We start from the raw sequence: 12,309 nt of genomic DNA, 5'->3' as shown, positions 1-12,309 counted from the left end.
CCTGATGTTCGATACTCCTGTGTTGATTCGGAAGGCGTCACAGGGTCTTCATTTTTCATAAATATAAAACAAAATTAAGCAAAAATAATAATTTTTTTTCTTATTAAGTGTAAAAATATATTTGCTTTTTAGAAAATTACTATTCAATTTGGCTCCAATTTGAATGAAACAGTTTCTGCCGTTAAAGAAACCGATGAGTGTCAGAACTGAACTCGCTTTTTGGTGCTGAAAACTGAAGCAAAAAGGAGACAAAGTTTGAGAGATGCTGCACAGAGAGATGACTCTGCCTTCCACAGGAAGATATCTTCCACTCTCAGCAACTTAAAGAACCACATCCCAAGTGAACTCCCCAGAAAACTGTCAAAATTGGGAATTGTGCCCAGGGCTGAAACCCCAGCACCTCAGAAACCAAGAGGAACCACCTGACCATCCACCTTTGCACAGAAACCCTTCCGGGGCGATGCCTTACCGGGAATGTTTGAAGATCGGATGGGCAGGCACAGAGGGATAAAGTGCTCGTGGTGACAGACTTCTTGGAGAAAGTCAAACTTGAACTGATGTAAAGTCTGAAAAATCACAAGAGGCAATGGCTCAGTTCACATTAAAACAGGGAAAACAGTAAAACGGAGCTGCACTACTATTTATATCTACCTCAAAATTCATACTCACACCCAACAACGAAACCTTACGGCTTGTTACGCTGAGCTGCAGGGATAATAAACATCTGGTTTTCTTCTCCGTTATCCAACTTGTCACAGTCAAACAAGCTTTTTGGATTCCTCAACTGTGATTTTTAATTGAAGATGAGCTGATAAGTATAAGCTCGACCCAAGCTAAATATCTAAGGTATATTTAAAGCTAAACTGGGTCTTTTGATGGTATATACTACAGTGTATAATCATAGTGAAGTATCTCCTCCGGTTCACATAAATTTGGGACCATCATAATTATTATACCTTTCTTCTCTCTTTCTTTTTTTTCCCCTTTCTTTTTTTTCTTCTTCTTTTTTTGACCAACCAAATACAAAGTTTCAGTCACACAGGCCAGACCCAAAACTTATTGATAGCGGTCCCTCTACTGATGCCAGTGAGTTCCAGCTCCGAGGGATCTGGGTATTATCTAATATTGGTATTATTTCCTCAATAACTTCCACCCAAGAAGCCTTATACGGCTGCACACACAACAGAGGGTCTAATGGCAAATAAAGAAATGAAGCACCTGAAACGTGTTTCCCAAGAGGAACTGTGACATTTTGAGGGAACACAACCATGAACTGATTTCTACTGAGGTATTTCAACTTTTGAATAAATATTTCTCAAAACAATGTTTAAATGTCAAAACACTGCAAGGGATATTTCTGTGGAACAGAAAGCCTGTTCCAGCGGCACATCCGTCTCGCCTCCGCAGTGATCCTGCTTCCCCGCATCCCGGCGAACGGCTCCGGAGGGAAGCGGGGTGGTAGGCAATGCACATGCACTGATTGACTTCAGGCTTTTCCACCAGCCCTTAATTGGCTTTTTTAATTAAACATCTGTTTCTGTGGTTGAATGTATTTAGAGAAGTTTGAAATGTGGAAAGATTTTCCAGATTGCATCATATTATTTACAGAATTAGAGACTTCAGGCTATGACATTAACATTCTACATCTGCTCCAGAGATGAAGTGAAAGACTCGAGTGCAGCATGAAGTTGGTTTTAGTAAAAAGCAAAACAGACCTGGAGTAATCTCATTCATGACCTACAAATGCCTAGAGCACCACTGCAGAATTATAAAAAGTTAATGGACAAAAGTTTTGTAAGCTTTTTTTTTGGGAAAGATGAGTCATTTGAAATGTATATTTTGAATACACCCTGTTCTTCATCATCTCACATGCTCAGGTATGACAGCTCAGAAACCCGGTCATGGAAGAGAAAAAGCCTGACACTTATCCTGATGGATCAAGAGGAAAGGAGTCAAGCTCAGTAATGCGGAGACCTCTTGCATTTTGAAATCTATTGTACAAACTGTATCACCGACTATTTAGGTATCATAGAAGAAATTCAGGCTGCAGGGAATTTTCCTCCCAGCAAGCATAAATTAATTTGGAGCCGATTGGCTTTCTTGCATCATCCATGAGGCAAGAGCACACCATTCACTCAAAACAACTGAGATGTTACTTTGTAAATATCAAATAACTCACTTGAGTTCACACAATGGTAACTTGTTCACATGCTCTTTCTTTAATCTCCTCAAAGAAAATTACTGCCAGTTGCTGCTGGTATTTATAGGCCAAACCACAAGTTTACTCTCTAAGGAATTAAAGCTTAAATTCAAAGAATTTCTGACTGGTCAGCCGTCTGTATGCTTTGGTCTGAGCAGCCCTTGCAGAGCCTGCTGTCGCAGAGCTCAGCGAGTAGTTGTTTGGACATGGCTATTTACTCCCAGAAAAGAGGACAGATGGCTCAAAACCAAGAGGTTTTAACAGATATTTACAGTAAAAGTCCACTGACTTGAGCTCTGAGCATGGTGAAGCCATGGAACACATTATAAATAGTTTCAATATAAGAATATTCTGCTAGAGAGTCACTTGGGAAAAAATCAAAAACAAACAAAAAGAATCAGAACTATACCTTGCTGTCTCCTGTTCCAAACATACTTATGTAATTGTTGACCATCTTGAACACAAATCCACGATCCATAAATGTAAAACAGCGCTAAGAAAGGGGGAAAAAAGAATTATTGTTTTATAACCAAGAAAGCAGTGCATGGCCTCACTTACCTGGCTGTTTGCCTCGCGTCACCTAGAAACCCAAATCGTCTGGGCAAGCGACGTTAGTTAGCAGGGCAAGGAAAACCAGAGAACCGGTGAATCCAGCTCGATGTTTAAACTTATTTTCAGGATTAACAAATGGATCAAACATTTCATTTTCACTGTGTCTACAGTCTAAAATAACTATTGCAGTGCACAGTGCACTAGGAAAAAGCTTATTTAACGAGTGTCACTCGTGCTGCAACACTCAGTCACTACAGGTGGTATGTGATCGCAGCTGACCTGAACATCTCCTTCACTGAGAGAGCAATGACTCTTGAGGAACCTGTCCAGCCACAATACTCGCTGTCTGTGAGCTACATCACCTCTCGGGGAGCAAATACGCCACTGCACTACTTCACAATGAGAACGCTGCTCTTGCTGACTGATGGGGCTCAACAGCCAGAAGGTATAAAGGCTTCTGAGGGCCTTGTTGCCACAATTACTGACATTTTTCCCTTGCAGAGTCAGCCTACCAGACAGGGAATATCGTCTTGAATTCCCCACTTCTCTTGTGCTCCTGAACTCTGCAAACCTAGCGAAGCCCCAAGCCTTCTGCCACATGGCGTTCAAACAAGGCTGCTGCAATCCTGGCCTGGAGAAAGCCATATCATCTCCAAACTGTGTAATTCCTTCTGGCAGAGTAGATTTGAAAAGAAATTAAAACACAGCCATATGGCATTATCATCTAATGTAACGTTACTCTCTTCCCCCTTTAGCTGAGTAACACACAAAAATAACCCTGGCCCAGGTTGCCCAGAGAGGCGGTGGATGCCCTATCCCTGGAAACATTCCAGGCCAGGTTGGCCGGGGCTCTGATCTGGTTGGAGATGTCCCTGCTCCTGGCAGGGGACTGGACTGGGTGGGCTTTGAAGGTCCCTTCCCACCCAAACTGTTCTGTGATTCTATGATTCTATGTATTGAATGGCAGTTTTCCCATGCTCCACAGCTAATTCAATGCTGGGAAAATAAAACAATTGAGAAATATTAGGACAAAACCTTAACATGCAACCTCTTTTAGGGACTCTTCCAAAGCACACATGCATTTTCTTATATTTGGTAAATGAAAGAGCATTATAGAGTTAAAAAGGCAGGTTACAGCATTTCACATAACACTTGCCAGTTGCTTATTCTGGTTTGTAAAAGTTGCCCGCTCTGGTTGTGATTAGGAAATATTAATCCATCCACAGTCATTTAGAGCTATAGTATTTAAAGAAAAAATACCAGCTCAACTGTTAACTCCGATCTCAATCCTTACCAAACTTTTTACCCATTTTAATGGGATGTAAGAATCTGCAAAATTTGAAAACCTGGGCTCTTTTAGAGAATAGATATAGATGAATCAGAATTGCTTTAAAGTAGACTTAGATAAAGCTTCTGCATTGTCAAAGACCCAAGGGCATAGAAAAACTGAACTATAGGTCAACACTAAACTTGGAAATTGAGCCACCATTCACTCAAAATTGTTTTTATTCCCTTGGACTAGACTAAGATAGTGTCGATTTTGCATTAAGTATGGGGAAATAAATGCATACGAGGCAATAATGGATCATCTTACCTTGAGAAATTTGGCAGTGCTGTAGTTTGCATTCCTGGTTTCTTCAAGAGCATCTTTGTACTTCCAAACAACATGGTCTGCTAAGATCATCACAAGGGTATCCAGCTCAGTATGAAACGATTCTGGAAACCTCTGAGTTCGGGAAACCTAAAAGGGAACAGATCATCACTTGAGAGTGTACGATGTTGCACGTTAAACCTGAAAATACATTCAGGCCGAGAACAAAGACAACAAAACACAGGTCATTCAACATAGAAGAAAAACATTCCCAGAGTTCCATGGATCTATTCTGAGTATAAACTCCAAAAGGAGGAATCTGGTCCATGAGAAAGTAGGAAATCTTATCCTCAGTTTCAGCACGAGTATACTAAGAGCATCTTTGATAATCAGGCAGAAATGAGGTAAAAGCAGTGATCTCCAACTATGCTCAAAAGCTTAAGCTTTGCTCAAACCAAAGTAGAGTTTCTAGATCATTTATGTGTTGTCTCGCATAACTACCTGGTAGGTGACCAGCAGAAATGAGAGAATTCTCATTCCAGTCTAACTCACCCATTACAAAGCCGACACAACTGCGTTTTTGGCCCACCAGTTTTGTACAAGCAAGAACAGGTCTGAGCCTAGAAGGTAATCTTTTTGTGGGTAAAAATAATATTTTATAAAGTATAACAACATTTATTTTTTTTTTTTTACTATTCAAGCAGAAATGTCCAAATATGTGTATTTCCCAGGATTCTGCATTTTGTATTTTCCCCTGAGACACTGATTGCCTACTTAACTGAGATTAGGTATGCACTTACCTTTGTTTTGTTTGTATCAACCAAGTGCTGTGCCATTGATTTTAACATAACCGCAAAGAAGAACCAGGAATGCTGTTCAAAAGAAGGAAAAAAGAGATTAGGGAAAACGATTATCTGATAAATACCTTATGAAGCATTACCATTCCTTAGAGATGGATTGCATTTCTCAGTAATGCACAATGATAAACTCTACCTGACAAGTACATTACAGAGCCTAAGTGCTACGTATGTGAGTGACACTGGATCATGTCCTTAGGAGAGCTCAAGCCATGGCAGGCACTTTGTCACTGTGGCAAACACCACTCCTACAATCCTTCCATTCCCGCTGAGCACTGTCTTCATTGTTTGTTGGCAGGGAATAGTGATGCAGAGAACCTCAGAGAACAGAAGCTGAGAGTAAACTGCTTTGTTAGTCCCAGCAGATACTGGTAATTTGGCCCAGGATAAGCTGGTACTTGTTTAGAAGATAAATGGAGAGGTTCTTCAAAATACCATTTGTGATAGTGAGCAGGTAGGACAGAGATGAACATCTGTATCCTCACATATCTCAGGAGACGTGAAACAAACACACTAAAAAAGTTCACAAATTGCAAAAACAAATCCCACAACAAACCCCACCACAAGCTTCATGGCCTACGTTTCCCACAGGCCAGCTTTTCTGCTTTTTTCAACCTATTTTTGCTATTCCAGTGGCTCAGCACGGGGAATCAGAACTGGTTCACTCTAAACAGTTGACCATATTTTTGCCACTGGGAACTCCTGAGCTGGACTGGCTAGCTCTTGTACCATAACCGACAGGCTCCGTGATGGGGCTTGCACATGTATGAATTTCTTAGAACTGGTTTGATACGAGAAACCTCAGGAAACCTCAATCATTCTCAGTTTGCTCACTGTCAATCAAAGGCAGCAGCTGAAATCATACATCAGTGGCCTACCTACAGACGAATATTCTCCCTGCATCATCCAAAATAAAAATTAAAACAAAGTATCCTAAAAGTAATGGCTCACATCATATTGTGTAAGAATTAGGCTTCCGACTCAGACTGAGCTGTATCAGAAAGGAGGAATTGCATTATGCAAACCATGCCGGTGTGAGAAACATGTTATGCTGAGAAACTGGTCAGTCTGTTCTGTTGGACCGCTGCAGGATGTGACCTGAGCAAAGCTCACACAGGGAAAGAGGAGAGGGGAAAGAGATCTGACAAGCGAGCTCCAGGCATAAAACCAGTAGTAAAACTACAAACGTGCTAATTCAAACTATCATTCACCTTTAAAACCTGCTTCATTGTCACTTGGTCATTTAGCTTCAGAAGACCAGTCATATTCTTGGCCAGCTCCTCGTGAACAGTCCTTTCTTCAAATGATTTGGTCCTGAACACATACTGAAGAAGAAAATAAAAATTACCAAAATGTACATTAAAGCAAATATAAAAAACCTCAACAGGAGAAGATAAAGTATTTATACACTACTAACAACTGACAATCTTTGCTGCCAAAGTATCCTGACTGAACAATACAGTCACACACCGTTTAATTCCCCTAGCAGGAATGGCACAACACTGCTCCTCCAAAAATCCCACCTTTAAACACAACCTCCTGATGACTTCAGCTTAATGGGAACCAAGGGGAACTTGTGCTTAAAATCAGTGCTACCATGTATTTTTTTCAGTAGGGCAGAAGATCCTGACACCTCTAAACTGCCTGTCAAGGCGCAGAGCACCTACTGGAGTAGATAGAAGGGGAAAACTCTACCCCTCCCAGAAATCGAGCCCTTGAGAAAGGAATCTGTCTGCCAAGTTGCTCAGAACTCATAAATCCAGTATGAGTTTTATTCAGCATTTTCAGCTAATACTTTGGTGCTGGGATTCATCAGTCCTTCCTTAAAGCAAGAGCTCTTCCAGCGCATCAGCTGGGATGAAATACCTTTTCAATTCAAGCAGGAAGGTAAAAGAAAGGAATATCACTTGAAAATATCTTATCAGTATTCATTCTTGTTTCCAGAGCAGATGCCATAAGCTTCTCCTTACGCAGTTTGACACTTCTGGGTCCAGTTACTTAAGTCAGTGTAATTTCACATTATTATTGCATCTGAGTGACTCACAATTCTCAACTTACTTATTCCCAAAAGAGCCTTTCTAAAGTAGATACTAATTTCCTTGCAGATGGATAAAGAGATTAACAGTTACTGCTGCTGGAAATGGGAAAACAGGCTAAATGGACTTTTGGTGTGGCCTAATAATAACCTGTTACTTCAAAGATATTTAGCCAAAACAGGTGTCTATTGCAATTTTGAAAAGTTCTGGAGAGAGGTGTTAGCACCCATCTAATTAGCTGCATTTAAATGTTACACAGGTTATTTATTTTGGAGCCTGAACAGTTCTGCTGGACATCAGCAGAATTCCTCTGTGCTTAAATCAGAGTACTTGAGACTAAAATTTGGCTACTAAGACGCCGAGACGCGTCACCTGTAAACACGTACTTTCACAAAGTAAATCCATACCGTGGAAATACCAACCAGCAGTCTCAACAGTGAAATCAAAACAGTTTTCCCATTTAGTAACCTAACTCCTACCACATTTTCTTGATTCTTGATGCCGCGCTTTCAGAGTTCACCAGGAATGTATTTGCTTTCATTTTATTCCTACAAAAAGTGTAACCCCCTTAAATGAGGTTCATTTGTCTGTTATTTTTTCTGGCAATGCCAGTAACAGCAGTTAATGTATTCTTCTACTCAAACATGCTTCTTTGTAGAATTCTTAGCTTATAAAGCTGTTACCCAAAGATGCTATTGATGGGATACTTGCTGGCCAACAGCATTACTCGTACTTATTTAATGGACATTCAATTGACACAGATAACGAGGAGATCATCTTTAAAGAGGCCACTCCTTTGGCTTTTAATGTAATAGTACAGCTTTCCCAGAGCCAGATTCCATACACAGAATATATCCATATGTATCCTATATATACCCTCTTCTTCAAAACAATAATGGATGGAAAAAGCTGAGAAAACAGGGAACAGTTGCAAGAATCTGAACTCCACAGAGGAGAAAAGAATTTCTGTTCAATAGCACACACACAGACACAAGATCTTGAAACTAAAATCATTACTTCAGTAAATAATTAAAAGCTTACTTAGAAAGGTAGAGGTTCCTAAGAAACACACAGCCATCTTGCACCATGAAGAGCACCCAGAAGAACCTCTTCCATAAAACTTACCACTTGTGGATCCTTTTCAACTACAAGGGCAACCCTGTACCCATGTGTAATAGAGGTGGCCAGATATTAAAATGATAAATCTCATCACAGCCCAGAGGAATGCTGCAAACTCCAACCAAACAACACTAAATGTCTCTCACTGGTATCTATCTAGCCAAAGTTTCATGATCTTTCACGTATTTATCGGCCCCTTCCCTCCTCTCAAACGCTGCAAGGTGGGAAACTCTCAGTTTAACACTGTGTCACAAAGACTGACGCTAAGTCTGTGCTCCTTGAAGCTCAGCGGAAGTGCATTTGCCCTGGGTCTTCCTTCTAAAATGTAAGCTCTAGTCCTCAGCCGACTACGGAGAACTGTCCCTCCCACATCCCAGGACCCGTTAAGAGCACACTACAGCTTCCTCCTCCTCTGCTTGCTCAGCTTGAGGTCCTGTGGAAAGCAAGCTGCACCATGCAGAGGAAACATGAGCAGCCCCTTGTCCTCCTCAACCAAGTAGGAAGGTTGCTTGCCAGCATGCAGCTGCGTTTTGTGGAGAAGGACACTCCATGGTATCTATCCCTGCTCTACATGATGCCCTTAAAGCACAGAGAGAGAGTGTAATTTGTTCAAGGTGACACAAGAAACTAACGGCAGAGGAGAATTGATTTGGCCTCTTCCAAATCTTATGTTATTCTCCTAACCAGTGTCACCCAGCCTACTAGTGGCAGAAAGCTGTGATGCAAATGCAGAGGAAGCTACAAACAAGTACAACAGGAAAAAAACCACAAAAACCAAGCCCCTTCCCCCCAAAAATAGTTAACAGTTTAACAGTAACCATACCGTCACATAAGAATTGATGCAGTTGTCTAGTTGTTCTTCATGGCACTTAGCAAGAATGTTAGTAAGAACCCTGAAAGACAAAAAAAAAGAAAAAAAAAATTGAACTGTTTTCTGTCACACAGCAGAGAACGCGTATCTGATGCATCACATCGGACACTTGGTGCAACCACACATGCTCTGAGCTTCTGCAGGTCAGCTTGGTGATCAGCAACTGGGAAGAAAGTTGCCTGGGTCGTGCCAGCACCCACTCTCACCACCTGAGCCTCTGCTAACAGAAGAGATGGCACTACTTGGGATCGCGTGCTTCAGCAAAGCTTTCTCCTCAGTTTGTACCTGGGCCATCTCTGAGATCATCCTGTTTTGGAAAACACAAGTCTGAGCAAGAAGTCTCCAATTTAACCATGGGATTTCCTCTTGATCATTGACTTCTCATTTTTCAGGATATTTAGTATAGAAAAGGCTTTGCGATTATAAAATCTTATTTTTACATTTAAGAATGGGGAAGAAACAGTTCATGATTCTCAAATGTCAAACATGAGTAAACGATCTCTCAGACTCAGGGGTATGCATAGTAACAGCAAAACTAACTAGTGTGCCTGACCGTGGTCCACATATAAGTCGTCATTTTGACTAGCTTGGTGATTTGAGTGTTTTCTGCCAATTCTTACTATTGGATTAAAAGGCTCTGTAATTCTTTTAAGTCAATATTTTTCATGTATCTCACTTCTTGCTGCTAGTAGAAGTAAAACTTGCAGTAAAACACAAAGGCTACGACCAAATCAGTTGTGTCCATTCTGACCCTTCAGCCTTTGCTCCGATTTGAAATGGAAATGAGTTCTGGCAAAGATGAGACAGAGAAATGATGACACAACTGGGCTCCCAGACAAGTAAATAACAGAGAAAGTAGAAAAGGAATAATGTTTTCTCCCCAACACATAAGCCAATCCACGCTCTCATTCTGCTGTTGTTGCTATCAGTATGTCCAGCACGAGCTGCTCCCAGCTATTCAGAACAAAACACACTGTGTGTATATAGGGCACATCAATGAATGGCACACGCCGCAGACGCGCGTATTCCCCTTGACATCAGCTCCACCAGCACAAAAGCTACCACACATACAAGAAAAACACTGAGAATACTTATTTTCTTTTTTTTTTTTTGGCCAGGCGGATGTATTGTCAAAACCTGAAGCATGAAAAAACTAACAACCTTCCATTTTTCCATCTAATCATTAAAACTACTTTTTTAAACAGCTGCTTCTTCTATAGCATTTCTTTTCCAGTCAGTTAACCAATACTGACATTCCAGCCTGGGACACAATTCTTCATTCTCTCTGTCTAGCCTTACCATCAGCTGATCTGTTGGCCAGAAAGGTGTCCTGAACAAAGGTCTGACTGTCTCTCTCTCTGAAACCAGTCTGCAGTGATGAAATCACACGTGTTTACAAGGAAAGGTTCTTCTAATCCTAGTGCCTAGGTGTGGAAAAGCTGGACTCTGCCCTGCAAGGTGCCATGATCCTTCAATAAAGGACATTGGAACTCTAGCTTTCCAAGGCTAAGGTGAGCAATTCTGCTTCCTTGCTCCTTTAAGTTTTCCTAATTAATTTTTCTTCAGGATCTAATTCTGAAGAACAATCTGTGGAAAGAAAGAAAACATACTGACAGCAGATTAGACTAACAGGGTTGCTGAGGACAGTTGTCACTTTTTCCCAGTAGTTGTGCGGTAGTCCCCATGTAGAAGTACAACAAAAACAGCACTGTGGCCAAAACAAAATGCAATGCAACTTTCTGCTCTCCTGCAGAGACCAATAATAACCTCTCCAGTACTTTTTTTCCCCTGCTGCCCTGATTAACAGCATCAATAAAGACAATTTCATTATGTGAGGGATGAGAGACTCAGCAAATCATTCCAGCTGTTTGCCTGCTCACTGGAAAATGCTTCCATTGCTCTTCAGTTATTGCTGATATATTCTAATTAAAAAATGCCCCAGAACAGCGTGACCTGGTTATTTGATTCTGCATTGGATGCTGCAAATGCCAAGCTCTTTCTAGGCTGAACTCCACATTCTCAGACCCAAACAGAAAACCAAAATTGATATTCAGCTTTGTTAGGGAGCACTCAGCTCCTTAAGAATGAGCCTTTTAGCTACGACCGCCTCAGGGTATGGAGACGCGTCCGCGGAGGTCAATGATTTCCTGGTGGTATCAGTCAGCCACGCGGCACTGTGCTCTCCTGTGCACTATGTGCAGAGCCCTGGTTAGGGAGAAGCAGGCGCCCGCATCTAGGAAAGTCTAAATGTGATAGTCAGCCTTTGGAAGAGCAGCTGTAACTGGACCAACATCCACATTTGCACTCCAGAGTGAATTCTTTTCCTCACGTGGAAAATACTCAGATACCTGGTCACAGCTGTTGTAACTTCATCGTCACTGTTTTGCACCAAAACCCACAAGAGCTGATTCAGGACTACAGGAAGAAAATTCATAATGACATGGATCTTCTCAATCCTCAGCAAATTCTGCAATGGAGGTAAGAAAGAAGATATTTCCGATGTGAGCGAAGAAATCCGGTTACTGTTTTCCTGCTTCAGCAGGTAAAATGCAGTGCAGCCACCGGTGCAGAAAAATAGGACAACTAAATAGAGCACTGGTTTGTTTTAAATACGACCACCAATACAATTGTAGGTGTTGTCCAGATTTCAGAATGCCGATATTTTGCTCTACCTTGACGTAAAGGGGGGAAAAACAAACAAACAAACAAAACCCAAAAGAAAACAAAACCAAAACCAATTTTCATATTTCACTAAAGATACGTACATAAGAGCAAGAAAATAAATTAATTGTTATTATTATCAAGACATGCATTTCCTAATATTTTTAGGACAACTCATTCTTTTCACCCAGAGATCTGATAAACTGAACGTGTCGTGGCTAAAATACTTATGTTAAAAGCACACAGGCAAAAAGTAGTATTTACACTCTAACTTGACTGGACTGACATTATATCATCTTCTCTGATCAAGGAGGATACTGAGCTTACAACAAAAAAAAAAAAAACTTCATTTGAATTCCTCCTAGTTTTTCATTTCAGTTATTTCCAAACCATTCCACAATTTCTTTAAAGGTATTCGTGAT

At 40.9% G+C, this 12,309-nt stretch overlaps 1 protein-coding gene across 6 annotated transcripts in view; it reads right to left on the bottom strand.

The window, feature by feature from the left end:
* Window positions 1-12,309, bottom strand: part of DOCK10 (dedicator of cytokinesis 10) — a 143,425-nt gene that overhangs the window by 27,543 nt on the left and 103,573 nt on the right. For all 6 annotated transcript variants that reach the window (XM_086754232.1, XM_086754226.1, XM_086754231.1 and 3 more), the window contains exons 24-31: window positions 11,575-11,693; window positions 9,179-9,248; window positions 6,412-6,525; window positions 5,144-5,215; window positions 4,347-4,493; window positions 2,610-2,693; window positions 470-566; window positions 2-46 (exon numbers count right to left, since the gene is read on the bottom strand). In XM_086754232.1, coding sequence (XP_086610358.1) covers window positions 2-46; window positions 470-566; window positions 2,610-2,693; window positions 4,347-4,493; window positions 5,144-5,215; window positions 6,412-6,525; window positions 9,179-9,248; window positions 11,575-11,693 — 748 coding nt within the window. The remainder of the gene's footprint in view (window position 1; window positions 47-469; window positions 567-2,609; window positions 2,694-4,346; window positions 4,494-5,143; window positions 5,216-6,411; window positions 6,526-9,178; window positions 9,249-11,574; window positions 11,694-12,309) is intronic.

The sequence above is a fragment of the Chlamydotis macqueenii genome, chromosome 9, assembly GCF_036417535.1.
Source record: "Chlamydotis macqueenii isolate bChlMac1 chromosome 9, bChlMac1.mat, whole genome shotgun sequence".
Classification (NCBI taxonomy): Eukaryota; Metazoa; Chordata; class Aves; order Otidiformes; family Otididae; genus Chlamydotis; species Chlamydotis macqueenii.
This window is presented reverse-complemented; position numbering and strand designations above follow the sequence as displayed.